At 43.9% G+C, this 27,151-nt stretch overlaps 1 protein-coding gene across 11 annotated transcripts; it reads right to left on the bottom strand.

Moving 5' to 3' along the window:
- On the bottom strand, positions 1-26,364 carry PARP6 (poly(ADP-ribose) polymerase family member 6). 11 transcript variants are annotated; one of them, XM_073212130.1, is made up of 25 exons: positions 26,134-26,364; positions 25,435-25,807; positions 24,705-24,965; positions 22,584-22,779; positions 21,886-21,963; positions 21,060-21,154; positions 20,558-20,618; positions 20,228-20,318; positions 19,707-19,773; positions 16,892-17,041; positions 15,703-15,913; positions 15,132-15,185; positions 13,599-13,694; positions 12,901-12,993; positions 12,140-12,265; positions 10,844-10,909; positions 9,874-9,941; positions 8,557-8,605; positions 8,196-8,308; positions 7,223-7,295; positions 6,451-6,520; positions 1,397-1,476; positions 965-1,028; positions 709-793; positions 1-371 (listed from the first exon to the last, which is right to left on the bottom strand). In XM_073212130.1, exons 4-25 carry the CDS (start codon positions 22,584-22,586, stop codon positions 269-271), a joined length of 1,896 nt encoding a protein of 631 aa, XP_073068231.1. In that variant the 5' UTR covers positions 22,587-22,779; positions 24,705-24,965; positions 25,435-25,807; positions 26,134-26,364; the 3' UTR covers positions 1-268. The 11 variants fall into 11 exon arrangements, 9 of the variants coding, with proteins under 9 accessions (XP_073068231.1, XP_073068232.1, XP_073068229.1 ...); XM_073212131.1 differs by lacking the exon at positions 25,435-25,807 and having other exon boundaries at positions 24,705-24,962; XM_073212128.1 differs by lacking the exon at positions 25,435-25,807.
- Positions 26,365-27,151: the final 787 nt, after the last annotated feature.

Raw genomic sequence — 27,151 nt, forward strand, 5'->3', positions numbered from 1 at the left:
TCCACAGCACCTTCCAGTTTATTGTTTTATTTACAAACAGGGTGAAGTCAACTGGGAAAACCAGGAGTAGGGAGTCAGTCCGGGCCATCCAAATGTGGAGTGGTTCCTGGGTCAGTCTCCACCATGAAGGCCGCCTCTGCTATCCTTTTCCTGCCCTTGGTAATGGCCCCTTGATTCCTCAGGGCAGCCTTGCCTGCTGCTCCTGAGCCCTTTGATGAGGGCAGATGGATCCTGGGGGAACGGGGGTGGTACGAGGGCTGGGGCCCCCTCAGTTTGTGTAAACCTGAGTTCCGATCACACGCATGATTTCCTTCTGTATCTTGGGGTCCTGAGTATTAATGTTGGCATCGCCCACCTGACCATCCTCATATCTGCCAAAGACAGGGCAAGTGTGAGCATAAGTGGGAGAACAATATCAGAATAATATCAATCAGTGGAACTGTATTCAGAGGTATGGCCATCACATCCCAAAAGTCAAAATCCTTTCCGGCTACTCTTTAGGATCAAAGAGATTGAGGTTATCTGGTTTCCTCTAAGCCGACTCTGATCTATACCCACTCCCATCCTCCAAGGGGAAAGTGCCACATCCCCTTAAATAGCCAGGGGCAAATCTCAGGTAACAGGAATAGACTTGCCCCATAGTCACACACCATCACACTCCCACCCTCACTCCTCAGAGTAATCCCCAAAGTACCCTCCTAGACTTACACAAAGAAGAACCGTGTGCAGACATGGTCGGACACAGGGCACACCCAGATGTTCCCATGCTTCTGGAGGTCCTTAGATGTAATCACTGGGAAGAAGGGGGCCAGAAGTTATAGATATAACGCTGAAGTTTACAGGGTCCAGGCAGGGGAGGGAAGACATGATGCTTCAACATCACCCTTGGCTGGATCATGTGCCAAAGCTACACCTGAAATAAAGGTTGGGGACCCAAAAAACGTGGATTGGGTGAGCTACCTACCTTCACAAAGTGCTATACAGTTTAGATTCCGACTCTGCAGGAACCTGGACTGAATGGATCGGGTCTGGAAGAGAAGGAAAGCAGAGCCAGACGGGCTGATACAGCTTTCCCTAGCAAGGCTGGGTAGCTGGTGATGGTTAGGGATGGGGATCAGGGATCCCGTCCCCCCAACAAAACTTTACTTTTCCATAGTCCACAGCTTCCATCTTTATATTTTCATATCACTGCATTTAAACTCAGTCCCTGCTTTTATACTTATTACTAAAGCCACAAATGCCTGGAAGTGTGTTCATGTTAGAACATAACCAATTTCTTCAAATGATCTTTAAACCACCCACTGCCACAACCATCGTTTCCCCATCCATCTCTGTAGCCTAAACTTAGCCCAGGGCAAGGGTTCCGCCTCACCGGAACAGAGCCAACTCATAATACCTGGGGGATGGTATTCATCCTGTTGTATCTCTGGACCAGTTCATCCTTGGAGGGCATCCTGTGCTGTCCTTTTCCCATTCCTGTCACAGAACAACAAACCCAGTTCACTCACCCATTCCTTGATCAAATTATTTCCTGAAGTGCCTACTGCGTGCCAGGCACTGAGCTAGACACTTGGTGATACAGTGGTGAATAAAACAAACAAGGTATCTGCCATCACAGAATTTAGTCTGATGGAGATTCAGGGAAAGAACAAGCAATTACAACACAGTATGGCAAGGGTTGTGAGGGGGAGAATACAGGGCACTGAGTGAGCAGAGGAGGGGAACTAGCCTAGTCTAGGGGTTTGAAGAAGGCTTCCTGGTAACAACTAGGCTGAAAATTTAGGGTTAGGAAGAACTAGTTAAATGAAGAGGGAAGAAATGTCCTGTGCAGAGACAATAAGGCATGAAAGGCCTGGAGGGAAGAAAGCAATGCGCCTCAGTTTCTGTGGAGCACAGTCAATGGCAGAGGAGCAGCAAGAGATGTTGTGAAGAGGTGAGCTGAGATCAGATCAAGCAGGCCTTGCAGACCATGTTAAAGCGACTGGAGTTTGTTCTGAGAACATCAGGGGAGTGACACATGACATGAGCCAGGAACAAGGAGCCCGGAAGAGTGGTGACAGCTACACCTCAGACTGAACGCCAGGCTGAGTAAAGTGAGTGGAAAGGAAGCAAGCAGATTAAGTCAGATCGCCTCTAGTCTCAAAGTCAGATAAAACACCATGACCAGAGTCACTCAAGAGAAGAGAAAGCACAGCAGTTAAGGTGAAGAAAAATTTTCCAAAATTAACCACAATGGCAACAAACTTAAAAGAATCCTACTTCCTTCAGAAAGTCTTCCCAGACTTGAGAAGTGGTACTAATTTCCTCTAAGTTCCACCCTATCTAAATCCACAAATCCTCCACCGTCCTCACCCCCCGTCCCACTGAATAGCCCTGTTTATAGCATCTATACATTCTAGATTTTTCTTATTTAAATATGAAACAGTGCCCCTACTTCCAACTCTTTTTGGCCTGTGATTAGAAATTCATCGCGTTCAGCTTTACCATAGGCCCTGCCCTATCACAGTTAGGGGAAAGGGTCTGTGTGTGTATACAAGACCGAGAAGGAGATGGATGAGAATGGGGTATGATGCTATCATTGCAGGCCAAAAGCAGACCTTTATCTCACCACTCCATCCTGAAACTTTCTGTCAACTCTACTCTCCTTCAGTTCCTGGTTTTGTGATAGCCACGGTGTAGTGGTGCCGATGATAATCACTGGACTAACATTCTTCACTGCTCAGGCTGTCAATTCATCATGCACTCACACTAAAGTCCCAGGACAGATACATGGCCTGAACAAAACTCAGGGCAATGAAAGCTTCAAGACTTGAACTGCTAACTTCTTCCTCCTACAGGATACTCAGCACCCATCTGTTTCCACCTTCTCCACTAGCCTTAACAAGCTTACTTTTGTATCCAAAAAGCATGACCTCAGCCTGGGTACTTCAGGGCAAGATTCTGAGTGAAATTCTTATTCAGGTTCTACCCCAAAGGACAAGAAAGAACAATGTGATTTCTATAGTGATCTTCTGTCAGTTTCCCAAGACCAGACTCTGAAAACATGGTGATTAGACAAATCCCTGGATGTTTTGGGTCCAGAGTATATCAGAAGTCTAAACAGGGCTAAACAAACAGATGGAGTTTACCATCTCCTTTCTCACTGGTGCTCATTTTAATCTGTGGCTACATTTGGAGTCTCCACTATTAAAATGGATGCTCTCCATTTACACCTCTCCCCAGAGGGCACCCAATGACGCTTGGCTAAGGATACCCCGAGGAAGAACAGAGGAAAACCAGAGCAGAATAGGGTGGAAGGAAACATACAGTAAGACAAGAGTTGGCCAAATGCTAGAGTGACTACAGTTTAAGTTGGACATTTGCACACATTTCACTGTTACAGAGACTCTCACGTACCTATAGGGCCCCCTGAGACTCAGTCATTCAAGCAAAGCCTATCCTGTCAGTCTAATACAATGATAAGAACACTGGCCTAGAAGTTAAGAGACCTGGATTCCAGTCCTAGCTCTGCTATTCATAGGTATGTGACTCCAAGGAAGTCATTTAAGTTCTCTCTGTACCCGCTTTCTTAACTGTAAAGTAAGAAGAGATGGATGGGATGATCTATAACTCCAATAATAAAATCATAAGGTATTTTGTATCTATAATCAATCAACCTTTGCAGAGAGAGATGCATGGTGTCATATGATGTTTTTATGCAATCAGTAAAGTGATGCAATGAGATAAGAAGTCAATGGAGATTTCTGGCTCCATCTGATAACTAAAGGTATTCAGGCACTTAGTGGTAAACAAAAGTCAGTGAGAGAGCAGAAAGGGAGAGAATAGGGAGAAACTTGTGGGCACTGAGAGTTAGGAGAATCTCACTACTTGCAAAATAATAAGAGCTTAATTAGACAGAAGCTCAGGCTTTATCAGGACAAAGACAGAAATTGGGGTACCTAGACACAGAAGCTAGAAAGATTACCCCATTCTCCTACCCCCACTTTGGACCCCAGGCACAAAGAATATGTATGTGTTCGTGAGCTGACACAGACCAAGTATCCATGATGGGGGAGACAACATACATTCAATATTTATTGGTTACTACCCCATGTGAATTAATCATATTTGGTTCATAACACACACTATCATTTATTTAATAAGACAACGAATACCTACAGATCCAACCTAAGGACTTAATCCAAGAATTAAAATATTGCCAGTGACTTACATCTAACTACGTGCTCCTACCCTATCTGAACTACCTGCTTCTCTTCAGGAGGTAACCACTATCCTGAAATTTCTTTAGTTTTATCATGCACCACACATACCTAAATAATGCTTACTTTTGTTTGCTTTTGAAAAATATAAAAAACCTAAATTATCTCTTTTCTTCTAGTAGTTTTCTGAGCTTGCCTTTTTTTAACTCAATTTATTACTACTAAGATTTTTCCATGTTATTGAATGCCACTGTGTTTGTTCATTTTCATTACTGAATAATAAACATTGTGAGAATATATTAAAATGTATTTATTCATTCTCCTGATGATGAGTGTTTGGGCTGTTTACAAGATTTGCTGTCATAAACAACACTGCTTTGAACATTTGTGTATATCCCTTTGCACATATGCAAGAATGAAAATGCTGTCAGAGAGACACAATCTTCCACTTTATGAAATTTAACAACCAACTGTTTTCCAAAGTGGTTGTAACAATTATATCCCCATAAACAAAGAAAACCTGCTGATCTATGAACTCCAGCAAAATCAGAGGAATTATCAGAGTTCCTAATTTTCGCCAGTCCACAAGGGTGCTAAATGGTATCATTTTGGTCTTGAATTTATTTCCTTGATTTATACAGTTGAGCATTTTTTCTTATGTTTTGGTCATTTCTTCAGTGAAATGCCTACTAATGTCATTTGGTTATTTTTCTAATGGGTTGTCTTTTTATTTGTAAGAATTATTTAAACACACTTGTATTACTAACCTTGTGCGGTTATATGTGTTGCAAATGTCTCCTCCCAGTTTTTAGTTGTGTTTTTTTTTCACTTTCCTAAGGTGTCTTCTGATAAAAAGAAGTTTTAGTTTTAATAAATTCAAACTTACCAATCTTTCATTTTTTGTAATTCCATCTTTTTCTACTCTCTGGATGACTATATGAAGTTGGAATTTGTTCCTTAGAAGTGTGGTTTAAGACTCACTTGTAAAACTATCTGTGTCTGGTGGGTTTTTCTTTTGTTTTGTCTATGGAAAATTTTAAACTACCATTTCAATGTCTTTTATACTTTTATGGCTATTCAGACTATTTCTTCTTGAATCAGTTTTGTTAAGTTATATTTTTCTAGGAATTCAACCATTTTGTAAAAGTTTTCAAATAACTGGCATAAAGGTGACAGAATTCTCCCATTAGCTTTTTAAATGTTGCTGTATCTATAGTTACGCTCTCTTTTCCATTCATAGTATTATGTGGTTGTGCTCTTTTTGTCCTTAATCTAACTAGGTGTAACTGTCCGGTAAGTTTTTTTGAAGAATCATCTTTCAGTCTTTTTAGTCTTATCTACTGTAACTGTTTTTATTTCCTTGATTTTGGTTCTTACCTAAATTACCTCTTTTCTTCTATTTTGTTTGGTTTATTCTGCTGTTAAGACTTTTTTAGTTCTGTGATTCTGGACCTACATTTTATCTTCATACCAGTACAGTGACTTGGAGAATCCTAAATAATAATCTCTGAAGAATCTAGCACTATCCCCTTCATATGGTGGACATGCAGCTTTATGGCGGCTGTCCTTTATACAGAGATTATGTAGAACAAGAAGAAAAGCAGACTGAAAAGGAACTAAGCCATGAACCTGGCCCACTGAGCGCCCTAGGTCAGATTCGTTTTCTCGGCATTACAAAGCCAGACTCATCTCCTAACAAGAATTTGGACCTCATTCATGCCTTCTTTTTGGATGAAAAAGCTTGCTCGTGCATTCAGTGTGACTAATATAATACTGTGTAATTACAGACAGTTTACATTTTATGAGTTGGTTGACAGGAAGAATAATGTCTCCTGAAATGTAAGCCAATGGAAGGGACCAAGCCTTCAAGTGCATTCACACATAAACTCACAAGTGCGTGTGCACACACATGATCTACAATGACAAACTATTGTCAACACCAAAAATGTGGTCTCAGAAAGCCTAGTTTCATCTCCCAGTTATTCCCTACCCCAATACCAGGGCCAAGCCCCTAAACTGAATAAAACTATCCCCGTGAGAAGAGGACAATCTAACAGAAAAGAGAGGTAACTGGACTTAACCTCCTAAAGAACCTAAATGTCTCATGAGATTAAGTAGAGAGACAGACTATGTAGGTATCCATGAGCTGACATGGACCAAGTATCCACAATGGGGGAGGCAGCATAAATCATGTATTCACAAAATAGATGCAATGTAAGTAGAGTCAAGGTGGCCACAGAGTATTTCTTACCTGAGTATCCAAAGGAAATACTGGAGATGGGGCTCAGGTAGATGCCTTTGCCATAGGCTGCTCCATGCAGCTTGCAGGGAAACACCAGGATGAGCAATATGAGCCTGGGCCCTCCCATGGCTATATATTAGGCAGCTACACGGCTGACCCAGCCCTCTGTCCCTCCATTTACCTTCTTACTCATTCAGGCAACTCTAGACCCCTATTCTTGAAAAGCTGATTGGCTGAAAACCAGATGCAGGTTAACCCCTTTGCCTATGACGTATTAAATGCTGACGCCTTGGAAAGTAAGGAGTAGCAGAGCCACTGGGTCAGTCCTTCAGAATCCAGGTTTCTGTCCCCAAACCCTGGGATACATGCAGATTCCCAAATAAAGGAACCATGGAACAGGAAACCAGGAGGAGGGACAATAACCATTCCTCGGAATCTCACAGGACAAAGAAATAAAGCTCCTGTATCAAATATCTGGATGAATAGTCACATAATTAAAAAGCTCTAAGAGGTTAATTCAGCATAGTGGCTTCAGTCAGCAATTCATACTCCTGCCTACAGCTACAATCCCATTCCCAAACTACCACAGCCTGGGGTCATATATACATTAAGTAAGGGCTCTGTACATACAGCCCAACTTCTTCCTCCCAAGGGAAGCCCCATGTCAAGCTAGATTTGAGGATTCTGAGGCCAAAAGACCTAATTACCCTACAGCAGCCTTCCCCAAAACTGAGTAGGGCAGAGTAGGGTGGAGAAAAAGGGAGAAGCAGCACAGCCTCACCTGCAGTTTGGTGTAGGATGCATTGACCAGCCCATTGCGCAGTATCGAATGCCAGTTCTCAATGTGGGACCCACTGTAAAGCAGGGTGGAATACGTGTCTCCTCACGGTATGAGGTTCCCAGGAGCACTTCCCAGATTGCCACTCCCACCCATTCTCACCCACATAGGACACTAAGATGGACACAGATACACCTAGTGAAGGATATGAACATGGATAGTCACAAGCATGTATGATGTGTGTGTGGTGTGGTTAGCCCCTATATCTTAGTTTCTAGCCCCATCCTCTCTTCTGCACTTCAGTTAGTCCCATCCTAAATCCCCAACTGCTGGTTCAGTATTGTCATTGCCTACTCTCCTGCTATTCCAATTAAACAAATTCATCTCAAACTCAACAAATTAATTAATGACCCCAAACTGATACAGCTTTAAGAAAAGAATACCACCACTCCCTCTAAGTAACCTGTAGTATCATTCTTTCTCTCTCCTCCCACAATTAGGCATAAATTGTTCATTTCCTTCTAAGTAGCTTTCAAATCTATCCTCTCCAATCTCATCCTTCAACTATATTTTTTATAAGCAAATGTCATTCTTCCTCAACTACATCATAAGTAGCTTGAGAGTAAAGACTGTATTGTATCATATGTACCTTTTTACCCTCTATAACACCTATCACAACAGCATTTAATAAATATTTGTTGACTGATTGGTTGACGGACAACCAATCAGTAACACAAATCCATATACCTAAGTGAACTTGCCCTCCCAGTCCCCTGCATTATTGAATCCTCAGAAAGTTTGCTGTAGTTTCTTCTGCTACTTTTTCCAGCCCCAAACAGTAACTTTCACTCCACCCCTCCCCATCCCTGAGAGCCTTCAGGCTTCCTCTACTCCCCGGCAGGTTGGCCCCTGAACCTTGTTCTAAGTTTCGAGAACGGCCCCCGTGCCCTGCCCACCCAGTCCCCACCCTCCTCACTGGAAGGCAAAGGTGCTGCCGTAGAGTTTCTTGGCGGTCCGGAACCGAGCCTCCTTGGCAGGAGGGCTGCTCAGCAGGAGGAACTGGTGTGAGGTGTGCATGAACTTCAGCTGCTGCCCAGGGTGGGGGTGGGGCCAGGAAAACAGCAAAAAATGGAGATCAGGGAGGGAAAGGTTGGGGATAAGGAGCAAATCAGGCTTGCACTGACTCCAAATAAGGGGACTACGCTTGGGCCCAAAGATTACTGTGAATGGACAGAGCCAACCAGGCAGGTCCGGAGCCAATGTGGTTAGCTGGTTTGGAGCCCATTCCTATCCCTCACCGGAAGTTTAAAGGCTTTAGAGGGAGAATGGTCACTTACCCTGCTGAGAGGTAGTTTGACAATGTGTGACCTGTTGCTAGAGATGATCCTAGGACAAAAGAGAGAAAAAGGAAAGAACAGAATAAGTGTGTGGTTAGGCCATCCCAGACAAAGCAGAAGCCTTGCTGTGCCCCTGGGAGAATAAGCAAGGATTCCAGGCTGTCTGAATTGTGTGAGATGTCCAGGTCACTGTCTGGATATTCCTGTGGGTGATACCCATAAAAATGTAAATGGGAAGCTACTGGCCAGAGACCAACTAGCTAAACAATGGATAAAAGAAAGAGAGGGGTGGGAGGTGGGAGGTGGGAGGTGGGAGGTGGGAGGTAGGCTGCCTCATCTAGGGACAGAAAAGGAGGAGCACATCCAGAATTCATCTACAAAAAACATAATTAGAAAGGAGGGGTCTGTATTAGGGTGGTGACAACTTATACTTGGGATTTACGAACTTAGAACTGGGGCTCAGATGCCATCCCGCCTGAGACCAAGGGAAGCCTGAAGGCTCTTAGGGATGAGGAGGAATGAAGAGAAAGTTACTTTTTGGAGCTGGAAAAAGAAACAGAAGAAACTAGAACAGAATTCCTGAGGATGCAAAGATAGACTGGGCTATATGTAGGCTGAACTCAAAAGACTAGGAGAGAATAAAGGCATAAGACACTGAGGGCTCCGCAAGGAGCATTATCTCACGTTGTGGATACAGTTTGGGTTTTTTTGTGTTTCACCCATGTCCTTGTGATGCCATCCTGGGTTGTCTATGCCCGGTCCTTCCTCATGCTGAAAGGAAGCATGTTGCATTGAGGAAGTGCTTATGTTATAAGCTGATGAGGAAGAGAGGAAAGCTATGTCAGGCAAACAACAGAAGTCGAGATCAAGGAGGGAGGGCAGAAGAGAATGGTCAGAATCCTTGCCAGAAGGGAATAATAATAGTACCTCAAGGCTCTGGACTGTCTACAGAGGTCCTGAGGCAGGGAAAGGGGGAAAAGGGGGAAAAGGGGGAGACAGGGCTCTCTGGATGCACAGAAAATTTAGTTGAAATAAACAATGTTAATTCCTACAAGCAAGGTGTTTTTAAAAAACCTCCTGGGAAACAAAAACACCTACAGAGAACTTGAGACATCATGTCAAAATTTGTAGGATCTGATTTCTTGTCAAGGCCATGTGTATCAATAAAACCCCAAGAAAAGGCAGCCATAGTATCTGTCATCTGGGGAAGGGTGCTGAAGCCACCTCTAAGAAAACGTAGGCCCCACATCTAACACACGCCCTGTGCACCACACCGCTACCCCTGACCCTGGCAAGGACAAACCATTCTGTCCGTACCACTGCAGGAGAGGATGGGCCAGGGGATCCAGCTTGTCCATCTGCTTCTTGATTTCCAGATATGAGCCCTGTAAGACAACGGCCATAAAGTTATCTCCTAGGAGAGGTGGAAGCCCTCCCGCTTTCCACAGACTATTAGGACCCAGGACAAGGCAAGCACTGAAGCAGGAGGAGACGGGGTTCCCACCCTTAAGGAGCCCAGTCAGGTTGGGAAGACTCATAATTAAATATGAAAATGACTGCAGATGCTTACACAACAACATGCAGGTGGGTCTCCCTCATTTTATGCAATTCCTACAGCCCTAAAAAGTTGATGTAAATAAAAAGATAAATAAAATCAATGTCCCAGAATGATTAGGCTAAGGAATCCTGTGGTAAAACTTTACATAAAGCAGAGTCCTTCTGACAAGTAAATCATCCCTCCCAGGCATATCTTATATGTCAATCCGAACTGTGATATATAGGATTTGCTGAGAAGAGGCCCACCTGTAAATGTGAGTACAAATGAATGTCTATTCATGCAGAGACTGCAGACGAGGGGTGGGGAAGTCTGGTGAGGGGCAGCCTTGAGTCAAAAGATGGTCACTGCTCCATGCGGCCGCCCCACCCCTAGAAGGACAGAAGATGTAGACCCCTGCACCTAGTCCCTTACCTCCGAGCTCCCCTCCACACCCTCCCAACCCTGGGCACAGGTCCTTCCCTCATTTCTCTAATTCCCTAAGAATTATGGAAAAAACATTAAATATGAACAACTTGTGAAGGAATTAGCAGCAAAGGTAAAGGTTGAAAGACATTAGGATTGAGAAAGAGGAGTAATAGCTAACAAAACAGAAAATAAGGACTGGAAGGTTAAGGAGGGAAGACTAAAGAAAATACAGTAAGGAATTTGCATAGCAGCTCTAAATCTTCACTCCATTCTCATGATTTCCAAGCAGAAAAGGGCCCTTGAGTGGGGCAGAGGGCAGAATACCTGGGTCATCTCCCGGATGGACATCACACTATCCAGAGCTTTCTGAAGTCGCTCATAATTCTTCTTCTGCCAGAAACCAATAAGAGGAGAAAAAAACAGATAGATAAAAGTGATGAGAAGACGGGCAGGTATACAAAAGAAGTCTAGGCCCCAGGAAAACAGTGCAGCATGTCATGGAGAGGGCACAGATCTAATGTCAGACAGTTCTGGAATTGCCTGCTAGTTCTCCTGCCAGCTGGGAGTGACAGGGTGAGTCACTTGACCTCTTAGAACCTTAGTATTCCCGTGTGTAAGTGAAGATTAAAATTCCACTACTCTCAAAGAGATGTTCTGAGGATTAAATAATATATGTAAAGAACCTGGGATGGTGTCTAATCCACAGCAATGAAGGTAAAGTGAGACACTGTGCTAGGTACTTGTGATGATTAATTTTGTCAATGGTTTAATGTGTCCATTTGACTGGGCCATGAAGTGCCCAAACGTGTGGTCAAACATTACTCTGAATAAGTCTGTGAGGGTACTACTAGGTGAGATTAACCCTTAAATAGGTAGACTGAGTAAAGTAGATTGTCTTCTCTAATTCAGGTGGGTTTCATTCAGTCAGTTGGAGGGCTGATTAGAATAGAAAGGCCAAGAAAGAGGGAATTCCTCCTGCCTGACTGCTTGGAGCCAAGACATTGGTCTTTTCCTTTGGACCAAATCTGAAGAATCGGCTCTTCTTGGATCTTGAGACTGCCAGCTTTTTGGACTGAAATGTACACCGCTGCTCTTCTAGGTCCCCAACTGCAGATCCTGGGGCTTCTTGGCCTACAAACTGCATGAGCCAAATCTTTGTAATACATCTATCCTGTTGGTTCTGTGTCTCTGGAGAGCCCTACTACAGTACTTTTCACTTACCACCTCTGAGTTCTATAAGAATCCACAATGTAGATATTACTCCCTTTTACAAATAAGGAAATTGAGGTTCAAAAAGGTTGAGTGACTTGCCTAACACCATTCAGTTAGAAAACAGCAGAACCACAGATGGAATCCTGGTCTGTCCAGCTCCAAAGCTTTTATTTTCCCCTATCATGACATACTAATATGAATTCTTCTCCCTTTCTTCTGACAAACTCAGTTATTTATTCATTAAAATGGCTAAAGCTTTGGGTTCAAGAGTTCCCAAGAAACAAGTGCTCCATTTCTTCTGTCCCTCATTTCGGGCTGCTGTGTATACTAGAATGATGGCCCATACTCTCCCACTATCTTTTTTCATTTCTGTTCCTCAGCCCTGACTTTCCTCCCCAGCAACTATACCTTAGGGTTAAAGGCCAGAGTCTTGGGATCAGTGGGGTCCACCACAGACGGATAAGGCTCAAAGATGATGCTCTTTCTAGGGGACTCCAAAGCTGCCCTACACATGGCCACCAGGAGGTCCACCACCTTAGGGGAAAGGAAAGAAAGGAGGCAGAAGCTAAGGGATTTCCCAGTGCTGGGAGTCACCCAATATCTAGCATAGGTCTACCTTCTGGAGTCTCTCAGCATTTCTCTCTACTGTTTTTTTAAATGCACATAGGTTTAGAGCTTTTTCTTTAGAAAATACATGCTTATTATACACATTCAAGTAACAAAGACTAAAAAATTGATTAAAGAAAAGATAAAAATCATCCACGTGCCCCCAAACAAATTTCAATCCTCATAGGTAACTATTGCTAAATTTTATGTATATCCTTTCAGATATTTTTCCTATGGAAATAGTTATTTAATTACATAGGCAATTAAAAGGAGAAGTATATTATACATACTATCATATTTTCTTCTTTATGTATGTTATTTTTCCATCCATAAATAATAGCTGTAATAGCATTTCTACTATAAGGATATATCATTGCTTCTTTATCTGGACCTCCTACAGATGGAGATTTGGTTTTGTTTTCTGATATTTTTTGCCTATTACAAACAATACTATCATGAACATCCTTATATATGAAAGCATTTCTGGAGGTTAAATTCCAAGGAGTGAGACTGTTTGATCCCCTGGCCTCTCTTGACCCCAGCAGCTTTCCCCTCTCCCATACCTCTGCTCCAGTGGCCACCTCCTCTGCAGCTCCAGACATGACCCCCAGTGTGTAGAAGGAGAAAACACACAGCTCACGAGTACAGACGGCTGGCTGAAGGGACATATCAAACAGACGGTGGTAGCGGGTATGCAGTTAAGAAAATGTTGTAGGGAGAGAGGAACAGTCTCGACCTCAGACTACTCTAGGACAGCGTAGGAATTTGGGGCCCTCTCTGTCAGAAGAACACTATAAATAAGGGAAATCTTAATTTAAATACCTTATTGATAAGTCTGAGAAGTAATGCTGTCACCTCTATGAAGCACTCCCCGACCTTCATAGGCAGGTAGATGTTCTCTCTTCTGAGTTTCCCAACACTACTCCTCTCTTCTACATACTTACAGGGAAGTGTCTATCTACCCACCTAGACTTGGAGCCCATGAGGAGAGCATCACATCCAGTCATCTGGGTCAATATCTGACCCCTGTTTTTAAATGTTGGATAAGACTTATATCTTCAAAAATATTCACATATCTCATCTTTCCAAACAGCACTGTTCCAATTTGTTTTTTGAAACAAACAATTATTTCTAGAGTCTTGTGGAATGTGAATGGCATTCTGCCTTTATCAAAGCCCAAGGAAGAATGGAAGAAAGAAGATGAGGAATGAAAGGGACTTGGCTAAGGGTCCAAGGACAGGTCACAGAATAAAGCACATACCTTGAGCATGGACCCATTCTGGAAGACATGCTGTTCATCACACACCACGCAGTACTCATTCAATGTTGGAATCCTCTGCTCTGCATATTTCATAATCTGGGGAGAAAAGAGATTCTATCCAGTCTTTTGGAAGTAAAGGCACAAATATGGGAAATAAATTGAACTTCTTTTCTAGCTGTTCTCCTCCCTTCCAGCCCTGTGCGTAAAGTAGAATCCATTCTTGGGCCCTGTACTTAGTTAAACTGATGGTCTGACTCCAGAGTTAAGACTACATACTATGTAAAAATAAGACCAGCCAAGATAGAAGACCTGGATTAAGATAGCCCCTCTACTTCTTAATACCATATACAACTTTGGCAAATCGGTGAGCCCAAGCCTTGGTTTCTTCATTTATGAAGTGGGACATTATTCACCTCAGAGATACTGAGAGTAATGGTACGATTTCCATGAAAGTATTTCATCAACACTAACAGGTACTAATCAAACTATCAACATCAGCTGTAGTAACTACAGACTGTCCCTCTGGAACAGGTTAATATTCAGTCCATCATCAGATGGCAGGGGCACCTGAGCAGCCACTTCGACTAGCTAGAACAAAACCACAGATTCAACTCTGTGCTGGGAAGAAAGTATAAATCCAGAACTCATACACCAATATCCTAAAGTATTTTCTTAAACACTCTGTCTTAGCATGGCTTTTTCAAGCACGTACACCTATGTATAAATCAAGTTGTTCTCATTTCATATACCTTTGGGGTAGTAAAAGGACAAGCAAGGGCTTTTATTCATTCAAATTTACTGAATGTCTACTGTGTACCCAACTTACTGAATGGTCTCCTTGATTATCCAGTAATATAACAGATTGTCTTCTCAGACCTTATATCCAACAGGGGAGACATGGCATGTACACAAATTAATGACAATTCAAAGCAGCATGTGGTACATGATGCACAGATGCCATATAAAAAAAAAAGCATCATTGTAAGAGTTCAGTGAGAGGAGACATCACTTCTAGCTAATACAGTTGGAGTAACAGAGATTTTATGGAAAAGATGACTGCAGTAGGCAGATGTGCAGAGGAAGGCCAGGGCGGAATGACATGAACAAATGTAACAGATGCAAAAGTGAAAGTATATCCAGGAAACAGAGATTTAAGAAGGAAGCAATGACCAGTAGTGGCCAAGCAGTGAAAGGGGTCTGTGAGGAAAACTGAAGACCACTTGAGCAAGGATACTGGAGAACATAAGCAAATTAGTGATCTCTCTCATCTTGACACCTATGCACTTAAAATTTGCAGTGCATCATTTGGCACTTGATCATTAACGGTCTGTTAAGTGTTATCTTCCCAATAATGCTATAAGCTTCTCAAGGATGGAAATTATGTCTCCTTTTCTCCTAGCCACACAACACTTAGTATAGTTCTAGTATAGCAGAAATATTTGTTAATTGACTAAACAGCTGGAAAATGTTACGGAACCAAATGGGCCAAACAACAGAGGAGTTGCTCTAGAAGGAAGCTTTGGATTTGAATACCTGGACAAGGAATCCATATTCCAGTGTGGGGATGTTCTTGCAGTGACCACTGACCTGATGGGAATAAAAAGGCCGTATGAGCCTCCTAAGAAGCTTGTGCCCAGACAGAGCTCACTCATGTCCATCACCTAGGCATCTCCTGAATTATCTAAAGCTTAGCTCCAATCAGACTAAGCAAAATAAAAGCTGGAGAGAAGACCTTTGGACATTTTTAGTAACAGTTCTTGAAAAGGACTCACTTATCATTAGCCTTCTTCAAGGTAGGTAGAACAGGTTAGTACAGCAGCTGATTACTAAGTCCTAACCACTGCCTAATAAAACCACACAAAACATCTCTTTGGGATGCCCAAACCCACCCTCTCTGCTTCATGGCCTACTATCAGAGAAGTTGACAGTTTAGGTGTGAGTTTTCATCCATTAAAAAATGTGTTCCATTCTACCCACTCATGGTATACGCCCAGGTTTGATTTATATGCCTGGAAAACCATACTCCCACCCCATTTTGAAAGCTATACTCTCACGTTTCCACACCCTCCTGACACCCAAGTCAAACCCTCACCAGCCCATGTACCAAAGGAGAGGTCCGTGCTGGGGGAGGGAGGCCCACGTGCTGGGGGCACAGGAGACCTGCCTGGGGGCTGGGAGGGTAGCCAAACACCTCCACCTTGGGGTTCTTCATGGTGCAGGAGATGGAACGGTTCATGAGGCGCCCAACCCGAAGCTCTGGTACACCCAATTTGCCTTTCAGCATGGAGTCCTGTATAATAGGGAAACTGGGAGACCTGGAGAAAGAACAAAGAGAAGTAGTGAAACTAGGGATTTAGTATGAGCCCTAGAAGAAGACTGGAGACAAACGGGCCCTAGACAAGGATGGGTTAAATTACTTACACCAAAGAGGAACTTATATCTGAGCGAAGTTCCACTGGATCTTAAATACTGTTAAAACAAATAGATCACGCCCCTAAATTGAATTTTATGACATTATTTGTGTGTTCTTCAGATAAAAACATGAAGGGTAGGCAAAGGCAAAGCTTAGGTCATTCTCTGCAACATCAGGTATAGAATGATCCCTTGGAAAGGATGTCTGTCTCATATACTCAATATCTGTGTATGTTTATATACATATGATTAAGTGCTAAACACAGAATTAGGCAAGCAGTAGTTTCATCCCAGAGGGCCTAATGTCTGACTGCCTGTAAACAATAGTGCCTGGAAAGCTACAAATCTAGGTTTGTATTTGCCTTTGGGAAGATCGCAATGTGAGAAGAGGGAAGGGATATAAGCCTGGGGTCAAAAAATAGAGCCATATTTATTTCCAGAACTTAGGTAATAAATCAATGTACCCTTGTTTACAAGCAAGCAGTTGACGCCTGTTGGGATAAGAAATAAGGATGCCTTCCTAAGATACAGAATAAGGCTGAGGGTCAAACAAAGGAAAGATGGAGAGATTAGCATACACTTCTCCACATATATACCATAACCTAGGTGTTGTGTTTTATATAAAGGACGCAGTATGAATATTGGGGTCAGGAGTAGAAGTAAAGCACACATAGGGGACAGGACCATGTAATGATGTTAGTAGTTAAAGGTCCAGAACTCAGAGGACCTAAGGAGAGGACAGAATAGATAAGTTTAGGTAATCAAGAAGGTGGGGTAGGGGTTTAAGACAAGATAAAGGTTGAAATAGGGTGGAGGGAGGGAATAAAAAAAGATAAGATAAAGGTAATTAAGAGACAATCGACTCATAGGAAAGCACTTACTTGGGGATGGGCGAGAAGATGCTGAGGCCGGCTCGGAACTTCTTGATGGTGCCACTTGCCTTGAACCAACTGTGTCTCTTCTCCTGCTGGGTCTTCAAGAAATCGTTGCTGAGATGTTTCCATTGTTGAGATGTGAACATACCCAGGATCCTAAGGAATCAAAGAGAACAAACAGGCTTAGGAAAGCTCAAAAAAGGGAGTCGATCAGGAAATAAGACTAACAAGTAACTACCCTAAACTCAGACCCAGGGACCGCAAAGCTAATTGTGGTAGTGGAAAGTATGTCGAAAGATCCCCCTGAAATGACTTTAGCACATGGAAATGGACTGCCCTAAAGTATCTCTTTACCCTAGGGGATAAATATCTACTATCATTACCTAACGTATCAGAAAGATTCTGAGATACTTTTCTTTTAGAGGGTGATCCCAAAGGTGAGTCTTTAAAGGCTGTGAACGTTGGAATTTCTTGCCAGGAATAACTATACTGAGAGAGGAACAGAAGTAGTAGGATGGAGGTGAGTACCATCTTCTGCCTTGTGAATAGTAAAGAAAAGGACTAGGCACATGAGGGGTACTGACACTGTTAGGCAAAATACTACATCCCCAAATTTACGATTTCCAACTTGAGATGAATCATCTCCCTTTCATTCTTTCATTCATAGCCCTCCACCTGCTATCAGACTGAGTCAATCCTTTCTTCGTCCTTCATCAGTTCTCTCTAGCATAAGCTATTATTCTAAGTCCTTATCATCTTCTTTAAGCTCCTAACTTCACCTCTCTTCCTTCCTAATAGAGAAAACTGAAACCATCAGATATCAGCTCCCTTAATTTTCCAATCCTACTGCAGAATCTGTTTTCATTTCCACCCTTACCTTGATTCTTCCTTTCTCTGGAGACAAGGTGACTCTCCTAATAAGGATTAATTCCTCTATTCGTGCTCTAGATCTCAGCCCCTTCTTACCTTTTTGGGGATCTTGATCCCTCAATCATCTCCCTCTCCTGTCAGTTCTTTCCCAAGGTCTAAAAAAAACACTCAAGTTTCTGCACCTCACTCTAGCTACCTCTCCTTCTTAGCCTCCCATCCTCAACCAAATTTCTCAATCCACACTTAAGTGTTTTTACTCCACTGCCAACCACTCATTTCACAACTTACTGTACTTCCGGTTTCTGCCCTCACCACTCTGCTACAATTGCTCTCACCCTGATGCCAAACCCAACAGAAATTCCTAAGTTCTCCTCTTATCCTCTCTGGCACCTGCCCTCCTTGCAGAAACTCTCCTTGCCTTCTATGACACCTTCTCTTCCCATTCTTCTAAAACATCTATGACCTACTTTCAGGGTTTCTTCTTCTGACTGCTCATTTCCTAAGTATTTTGTCTGAGTGTTAAAGGTGTCTTGCCCTTGATCCTGTCTTTTCATTCTATAATGCTGTCCCTTAGCAATTTCATATTCCACACTGGTTTTAATTTCCACCCATACACTGATATGTGTATATACCTGATCTGGTTTTAATTTCCACCCATACACCCGTACATACCTAATCTCTCCTGTAAGTAACAAATCTACATACCTAACAATGTATTTAGTATCTCTACTTGGATATCTTGAGATTACTTTTGACCAACATGTTTCCAGTGGAACTAATAATCTATCCTCATCCCACAAACCTGCTCCTCTTCTTAAATCCCTATTTAAATTGGTTCTACAATTTACCCAGACATTTAGGCTGGAAACCCAGGGAGTAATTTTTCACTATTCCTTGGCTCTTATGACGAAATACAACATATCTAAACCAGTCTTCAAGTCTTATTGAATTTATACCTCACAAATTTCTCTAATCTCTCATCTCTATTCTCACCAACAGTCCTACTATGGTTCAGTCCCTCATCATCTCATGTCTAGGCTTCTACAAAAGCTTCCTGCTAAACTAATTCTGGTCTCTTGTCTCACCCTCTCCTATCTACTTTGCACAATACTATCAGAATGCTTTTTCTAAAGCTAAATGTGACCATGTCCTCTCTTTGCCTAAATCCTTTCAATGGTCCCACTGCCTACAAGATAAAAACCCAGGATAGTCTCTGATTTGGACCCCTTCCTCCTCTGGTTTCAGTTCCTACCACTCTCTCCTTGCATTTTACTGGCAATATTTAACAACTTAAAGCTTCCTACACATGTGCTGGTTCGTCTGACTGTGCCCCTGCAAATGTATTTACTCTCAGAGTTGGTCTGTATCGGCATCTCTTACCCATCCTTGAGAACCATGAATCATCTCCCTTTCATTCATTCATTCATAGCCCTCCACCTGCTATCAGACTGAGTCACACCTTTTCTGTGTTATTTCTCAGTCTTACATATTCACTTGTATTAGAACATGTATCCACTGGACTCTGTTTGGGACTTCACTGAGAGTAGGCTTTGTAATTCGTTTCTCTTCGTATACCAAAGCTTAGCAGTTGCTCAACACATTCAATAAACTTAGAACAAACCATCTGAGCTCCTAGAGCCCAACTCCCAGGAAACCACAAGAGGTAATGTGAACAGCATGACTCTAATTCCAGGCTTGTACTTTTCCTTAAATGCCAAGTACTGATGAGCCTCTCCTCTTACCTCCAGGAAATCTCGAGGCCAAATACCCCAGAACCACAAGCCCCCTAACCTAACCATAAATCTGCCCCACAAATTTATTTTAATCTTTCTTGGGAATATCTCAGAGAGACATTTTGAAAAGAAATATTCCATTCAAGGGTCTGCCTATTCATCCACAGTTCTCTCTCTTTCCCTCATATGTTCATAACCAGAAAGACAAAAATTCTTACTTTTTCAACTGAAGACCCAGCCCAAACCCCTCCTTATTCGATGGCTGGAAAACCTCAATTGATGGTTCTGCAAAGAGAAGAGAAAGCTCCTAGAATGTTCACGTCTCTATCCTCCTGGGTGTCTAACGGCCCTAGTGCAGTGGACTAGTTTCCTTTGATTCTAAGGGTATTCCAAACAATAATGGTGGAGAAGGAAAGCATCTGACTGAGACAGAGAATAGATTCTAGGAGCTATCTGACCAATTTCAAATAATGTTCTGTGGGAAGGTGAGGGGAAGGAAAGGGGTAAATACTACCTGAGAGCCAGAGAAAACAATTTCATTAACCAACAAGGCCTTTAGGGGATGGGTAACAGGTGACAGGGAATGAAGACACCAATGACAGGAGACAGAACTGCCCTTACCAATGATCTAAAGATTATACCTAAGGGCCATGTTCCTAGTTTTTCCTCTCAGGTAACTGAGGACTTTGGACTAGACCACACTCAAGAGCACCCACTTGCCCAAAGTCATGGCCTCTACCTGGTCCATCAAGGTATTGGGAGAGGGAAAATCGCAGCCTCAACACAATAGGTTCCGTCCGGAGGACCTTCCAGGCCGTAGAAACTTCCTCCTACAAGAGAAAGGGAAATAGTTTCCACTTTAGCAACAGAGAGGAACGGACTTTAAGTTTTCCCTATGACACACACATACACATGACAGTACACACCACTGTCTACTAACGGCCTAGGAAAGATAGGGATGCACAGTATGTGCTCCAAATACAGCACTCAGGAACAAAACTCCTAGCCTCCATGACAAAATCCACAAGTACGGCTAGACATGTTGTTGACAGGTATTAGCACCACTTACATCGAGGAAGCTGATGTTGATGTGGAGGTCAATGTCCACGTCATCGATAGTTCCATATTCTCTATAGAGATACAAGAGACCACAGGTGAGACTGACTAAGGGAGAAAGAAGGTAACAAAGACAGGGAGAGCTGGGCCTAAGGCCAGGGAAGAGGGAAGGGCGGAAGGCAGGTCTGTATCTAGAATCTTGGCTGCAGCCTCAAGCCACTTATATAATATCAGGGCCTTCTCTAGGCCAGAAGCCTTTCTTACCTCAAAGGTGAAACCATCGACCTTAGAGGGGTCTAGGATAAGAGGGAACTTCTAGCAAAGTGGCCATACTCCCTTAGAGACTCCTGTCAGCCAAGCTTAAGGATTTTGGGCAACTCTCACTATCATTAAGCTCATAATTTACCAAGGTCCACAAATCCCCTACCTTACCATAAAAAGAAAAATCTTCTAGCCTTTTAACAACTCAGAAAGAAGTGGCTTGCTCCCCTGCCATCCCTGAAGTGGAGTCCCACCTGATGGATACAGAGTTCTCACTGTAGATCTCCTTCACAGCTTCAATGTCTGCGTCAAGCTGTGGGTGTCGATACAGGTCAGCTGCACAGCTCCCCTGAGTCAGCAGCAAAAGTGGCGGACAGAGGGGGAAGAAAGGAGGAAAGAGAGATGAAAAATAAAAAGAACATTAAGAACACTAGGAACAGGAAAATCAAACAGCAGCAGTGCATATAAACAAAAAGCTGCTCACATGGAGGAACTCCTGGTGGCAGCACTAGCTGGGGACTTCGCTGACAGACAAGCCCCCCTCCCTCATCATCTCTATGAAGTTTCAGTACACAATGGCAGGCTTTGCTTAAGTCCACATTCTTAGGTCTCCAGCTTTTCCTCTCAGACCTTGACAAGTATATTTAGGTATCCGTTCTGAGAACTCAGAATAGGCTGAAGATTTTTTAATTTAACTCAGACTGGTTCTGTCTGAAAAGTCCAACATTCCTACACAGCACCATGTCCTGGGTAGGGATGGCATAAGCAATCACTGGCAGCTAATGAGTGCAAGGACCCCACCCCACCCCCAATGGCTAGTAAGGGAAAAGTCAGAAAATACATATTTTCAGCTCAGAAACTATGGGTAGCCTCTACATACAGAGGATGTAGTTTATTCTGGGGAAAGTATCAGTCCCAGGCAAAAGCAAGTATATTAAGACAAACTGACAAGACAATGCTCAGACCAAACCAACATTGTATCCTCTTATCTCTGCTCCAGAATTATCTTTCTCTCCTGATGTATCCAGAGACCCACATTTAGATCATCCAAAATGGGTCTTAGGGGGGATGTAATCTCACCTGAACTCCATAGAGAAATTCCTCTGATTCATTATCTCCCTCCGAATCATCATCATTCCAGAACTGGCCTTTGATGTCCTAATGATAAGAAATAAGAATACAACCCTTTGTTGGGTCCCTGTTATGCCATGGAACAGAGTTGGGTGATAGAATGGAAAACACATTCCCACAGAAAATGAAGAAGGTCCTCTGGGACAAAACAACTGAGACCCTATTCCCTTCACCTCACCATTTGGGTGTGTCTGTCTCTTCCTGAATTTGGTCATATCCATAGCCTAGCCTTGACTTGGAGGGATGGAGGAAAACAGTATGGAATTTCATCCTTGAGTGTTGGTCTGAGGACTGAGGCTCTCATATACAGTGAGGTTGGGATGCAGAAGACTTCAATGTCAAGGTTGATTCCTAGGCGTATCTAGGTTCTAGCACAAGCTGGCCCCTTCTAGGATCATTACCCAAGGCAGCTTCCAAGTGTACCTATGTTCTCCTGTCTCATTATTCCCTTTCTATCTCTTCAAGCATTTCATAACTCTCCCCTTCCTTCCCAAGAAAACCCACCTCTATACAGGCCAAGTAATACTGTTTCCATGCCACTTCTCCTCCAACTTCAAATAGCTATTCTACCTTCCAAAAGGGTGGGAGGAAAAATACCAGGATTTGCCCCTGATGGTCAGTTGGAGAGGAAGGCAGTCAGTTCTCACCATTGGGTCAGTGGATCACACACACTCCCAGGTCAGTGCTAGGCAGCACCCCTCCATACCACCAACTGAACCCAGGCCAATGAGATGGGCATTTAGGAGTCCACAAAGGGAGACAAGGAAGGGGGTGATGTCAGGGGCTGACGAGATCTGCTGGAGACGGCAGGCTCTGCTGTGGTGGTGGTAACAAGTCACTGTCCTGCACAAAGTAGAACAATTGGTTTTGTCATCACTGAACAACTGGGTGGCACAAACACAGGCACAAATGTTTATGGATACATTTTTATTATGCATATGTACAGACACCTGCACATAAACAGACATACTTGCATGCACGTACACACACTTGTACACAGTTTTTTAATGATAACGAACCATGAAAGCACTATACAAGCACAGAAGATACTACTGTTCTGTTTAAGCTGGAGAGTGGGGAGTAGAAAAAGTTCTTGCTCTACTTCATAATATAGCCCCTGAAGCCAAAAGTGATGGTGGCAAGACGCTTATGCTACTATCTAGTTAGGTCATTTTGAACATTTTTCATATCATCAACCCCCATAAAAATCAGATTCTTCTGGGAGTCTTTACCCCTGTTATTTTTCCTAATTAAGTCACCATCTCTTATTAAGCATCAGTACCACTAGAAGCCTTTATATGACAATCATAACTAACTTAAAGAGTCCTAAACAACACTGAACATCCTCTGGTAGACATGATCTGAGCCAAAATAACGCCCAGAACTCATCTTGGATCTTACTCCCCCACATAAGAATGCAGTGATGAGCCTAACACAGAAAAACACTAACCCTTAGCTTCTTTTTTTTTTCTCTCTCTCTAACCCTTAGCTTTTTCACAAAATTAAGAACCACTATTCTAGGCCTTCCTGGCTCTGCATATATTTTAATCTCACCTACTCCAACCTTCAACAGAGGTGTTCTTGGTCTCTAAAATGGTTCCACTGAACCTTAGGTTTCTAGATCAGTGGTTCTGGAGTGGCATCTATGGATCTGCAGCATTAGTATCACCTAGAAATTTATTTGAAATGGAATTTCTTGACCCCTACTGTGATCTACTGAATTAGAAACTCTACATATGGGATCCAGTAATCTGTGTTTATCAAGCCCTCCAAGTTACTCTGAAGCATGATAAAATTTGACAACATTCTAAATCCTTGTGTGTTTCATGGGCCTGTGGTCTATTCCTCAGATACTAACTTAAGTCTGGCAACCAACCCAGGAATGAGAACATAAGGCAAAATGCCAAAGCGAACAGCATCCCAGTCCTACAACTCATTACACTGCCTGAACAATCAAAAACAATATGCAAAAGGAAACTGCAACTGCAGTTCTTAGAGACAAAATGGCTTGTTATCTGAGATTTACTTTAAAATACTCTCCCAGCACACAAAAAAAGGAGGGTGGGGAATGGATGAAATAATATGGCAAAATGTTAATTATTGATGAAGCTGAGTGAAGGGCATGTGAGAGTTTCTTATATCTGTGTATAATTGGAAAATTTTTTAATAAGAAGTTAAGAAAAAATCAGAAGCTATTTTTGCTCCTTTACAGGGGCCCTTCTTAGAAGTCAACTCTGAATGTGAACAGCAAGATTACCTGAGACTCCACAACAGCCTCCTTGTTGTTCTACAAACATATCAAGCATAGTCCTACTACAGGTCTTTGTCCTTGCTGTTCCCCCTTCCTGGAGTGCTTTTCACCCAGATATCCACATGATTTGCTCCTTTATTCTTTCAGATCTCTGCTCGAAGGTCACCTTGATCATTCTACATAAAATAGCGCAGTTCCAACACACACGAAAAAGCTTATCTCCCTTCCCTGCCTTTTTAACCCCAACAGGACTTCTCCTAGCCTGACATACAAAACGTGTTCATTTGCTTATTGTATTTATCTTCCACAAGAAATGTAAATTTTATGGTGGCAGAGGTTCTGACCATTTTCAATGTCTATGTTGTCAGTTCCTTAACACATATTTACTGAACAAGTGAATGAATGAACCATCTGCTGAATACCCGAGCCATAAGGGAGATACATAAAAGAATCTAAATGTGTCTACACATAGACAAAATCTTACAAAAATGACTTTAAAAAGCAAGACTCCATTCACCTTCAAGTGCAGCTGAGAACCAGAATATGAAGATCTGGGGGTTAGGTTGTGAGACTTGAAAATAAACAGTCAGGTGTTGATCTGAACGATCACAGAGGAGTAAAGCAGGAGGCACTAATGTCCAGCCTGGGCTGTCTTGGGCCAGGTGGTAGAATGATGGCAGCATAGAGCAGAAGTACCAACTTTCTCAAGGTCCTTTGTCACTGTAGCAGTCAAGAAAAACTTAGCTTCTCTCCAAGGGCTGTTGCTGCTTGGTTTCTGCTGTTATCACAAGAAGAAAAAAGGTAGTTCAGAGGGACTTTTTCTTGTCCAGGGAACAGACAATTCAGAAACTACCATCTTTTTCAAACCAGGCTGTTTCAGTGAAAGGGACTTTCACCTTCTATTCTCAATGCCCATCCTCTGGAGAGATGGAAAATGGGTTTAAAAGGTGAAGAGTGGGAAAAGAGGAGTGGTAAGACACAGAATTCACAGAATCACAGGCACTATGACGAGGAAAGAGCAGCCTATTTCAAAGTTTTCATGTTATACTTAGAATACTCAGGTGCAGCAAGGTCAGGCAACTTGCTAAGGTCAGGAGTACAGTGGAACCGGGACTTAGGCACATTTGACAGGTCTTAATTTCATCTGATCATGTGACGTGGTTATATTTAATTAAGAGAGTCGTTAATGAATCAAGCAAGAACGACCCATCTAATGTATCTAAATGAAGTAAAGGAGGGAACCTTACAAAAGAAGCTGGGCTAGATATACACGGCGAAGAGTGCCTGGAGAAGGGTGCTCTTCAGCGCGGTGACGGCTGACAAGCAGCTTTAAGATGTGCACGGGAACAAACCAAACGCAAATAAGCCTCCAGTTTGGGTCACAAAGGGCGTTCCCGAGGTCCTCGCGCTTCTCAGCGGGCCAATTTTACATCTAGTTAAAGAAGCTTCTGATCGCAGCGTTTAAACGCTGAGTTTGAGTCGCCGCTGTGCGGTCCTGGGACAGGAGGTCACTCCGCTCTCGCGGGGGCTCCTTTCTAAGGCTCGTCCGCTGAACGGCGAGTGCGGGGCAGGGCGCGCCGAGGGGTGCCGCTCGCGGGCTGGCTCCGTCTCGGGTGCCGGCTGGAAGGAGAGGCGGGGTTGGCCCGGAAAACGCCGGCTGCCGCCGCGCTTCCAGGGCAGGCCCCGAGGCCTCCCTTGGGGGAGCAGAGCTCCCCTCCGGCTTCCTCCAGAGACCCGAAGACACCCAACACCTGCCTCCCGGGGCACAAGCGCTGTGCCCGATCTGTGCCGCCAGCCGCCCGGCCGTGAGCGAGGCCTGTCAAGCCCAGGCGGGCCCCTCACTTCACCCACCGCGGCCGAGGCTGGGCGGGCCCCTCACCCTGCCCGCGGCCCGACCGCCCCGCCCCGTCCCCGCGGCGACCGCCCCCGGCCTCGCGAGTACTCACGGCGACCCCGGGCCGCGCGCGGCCGCCGCCGAGGGGACGAGCGGCCCGGGACGCCCCGCGGGGGCGGAGCGGCAGGCCCAGGGGCGGAGGCCAGGCCGGGCGGGCGAGGTCGCGCTCCCCCACGCCTCGTCGTTCCGTCACGGGGGCGCTGAGCCCCTCTGCGCACGCTCGCGCGGCGACGCCTTGGCCACGTGGGCCGCTCCCGACCAACTGCCGCGCGGCCTGCCTCTGGGCGCGCCGCCGCCCCCCCGTCCCCCCAGGCTGGCTTTGGGACGCCTGCGTGGTGGTCGCCGGTTGGGCGGGGTGCAGAGCGCGCGTCTGGCGGGCCCGTCGAGAAACAAGAGGGGTTCTGGGGTGCGCCGAGGGCCCTCTGAAAGAGACTGTTGGCGTTTGGCGCCCCGTGTGGCTGGGAGGAATGAGCAGGGAAGGCAAGCCTTGCTGCCTGTCCCCGTGAGACCCAAATGACTCCAATAATCCTTGGTTTACAATGGGAATCAAGCACCTCCGGGTCTTGTCTTTCTTAAATTTAGCTCAGTTGCTCCCCTGGTAGTTGCGGTCAGCTGGAAAGCACTCTGCCCTTCTATTTAGATAATCTGGTTTCAAAGCTTGGTTTCAACACTCACTCACTGTTCAGCCTTAAGGCAAGACTTACACTTTTCTGAGTCTGTTCTCTCATCTGTAAAGGGGGCACAGTAATTCCTATTTAATGGGGCTGTTGTGGTGAGGATGAAATGAGATGGTAGGTGGAACTGTATGAAATTGCTGTTTTGTAGGATATAAAGAGTGGAATACCGGCAATTTCATACGGTTCAAGCTAATGCATACAAGGTAACCGGCAGAGTACCTGCGACTAGGAAGTAGTCCGTAAATGGCAGCTGTGATGGTGGTTACTATGGTTATTAACCTCAGACGTTGCAGACCTCCCTTCATCCCAATTAGAACTGGGTGTCTTAGGGCTCCCCTTTGACCCTCTTCTCCATCAACACTAATGGGGAAAGGCTCACCTTCGATCTACTCT

Source organism: Manis javanica, chromosome 8 (genome assembly GCF_040802235.1).
Source record: "Manis javanica isolate MJ-LG chromosome 8, MJ_LKY, whole genome shotgun sequence".
Lineage (NCBI taxonomy): Eukaryota > Metazoa > Chordata > Mammalia > Pholidota > Manidae > Manis > Manis javanica.

Excerpts from the sequence above, each read along its gene's own strand:
- PARP6 (XM_073212131.1), bottom strand. Across the intron at positions 17,042-19,706 it reads CTGGGTCTTCAGTTGAAAAA|GATCCTGGGTATGTTCACAT; the intron begins GTAAGAATTTTT and ends TTGATTCCTTAG. Across the intron at positions 1,029-1,396 it reads GGATGAATACCATCCCCCAG|ACCCGATCCATTCAGTCCAG; the intron begins GTATTATGAGTT and ends CTTCTCTTCCAG.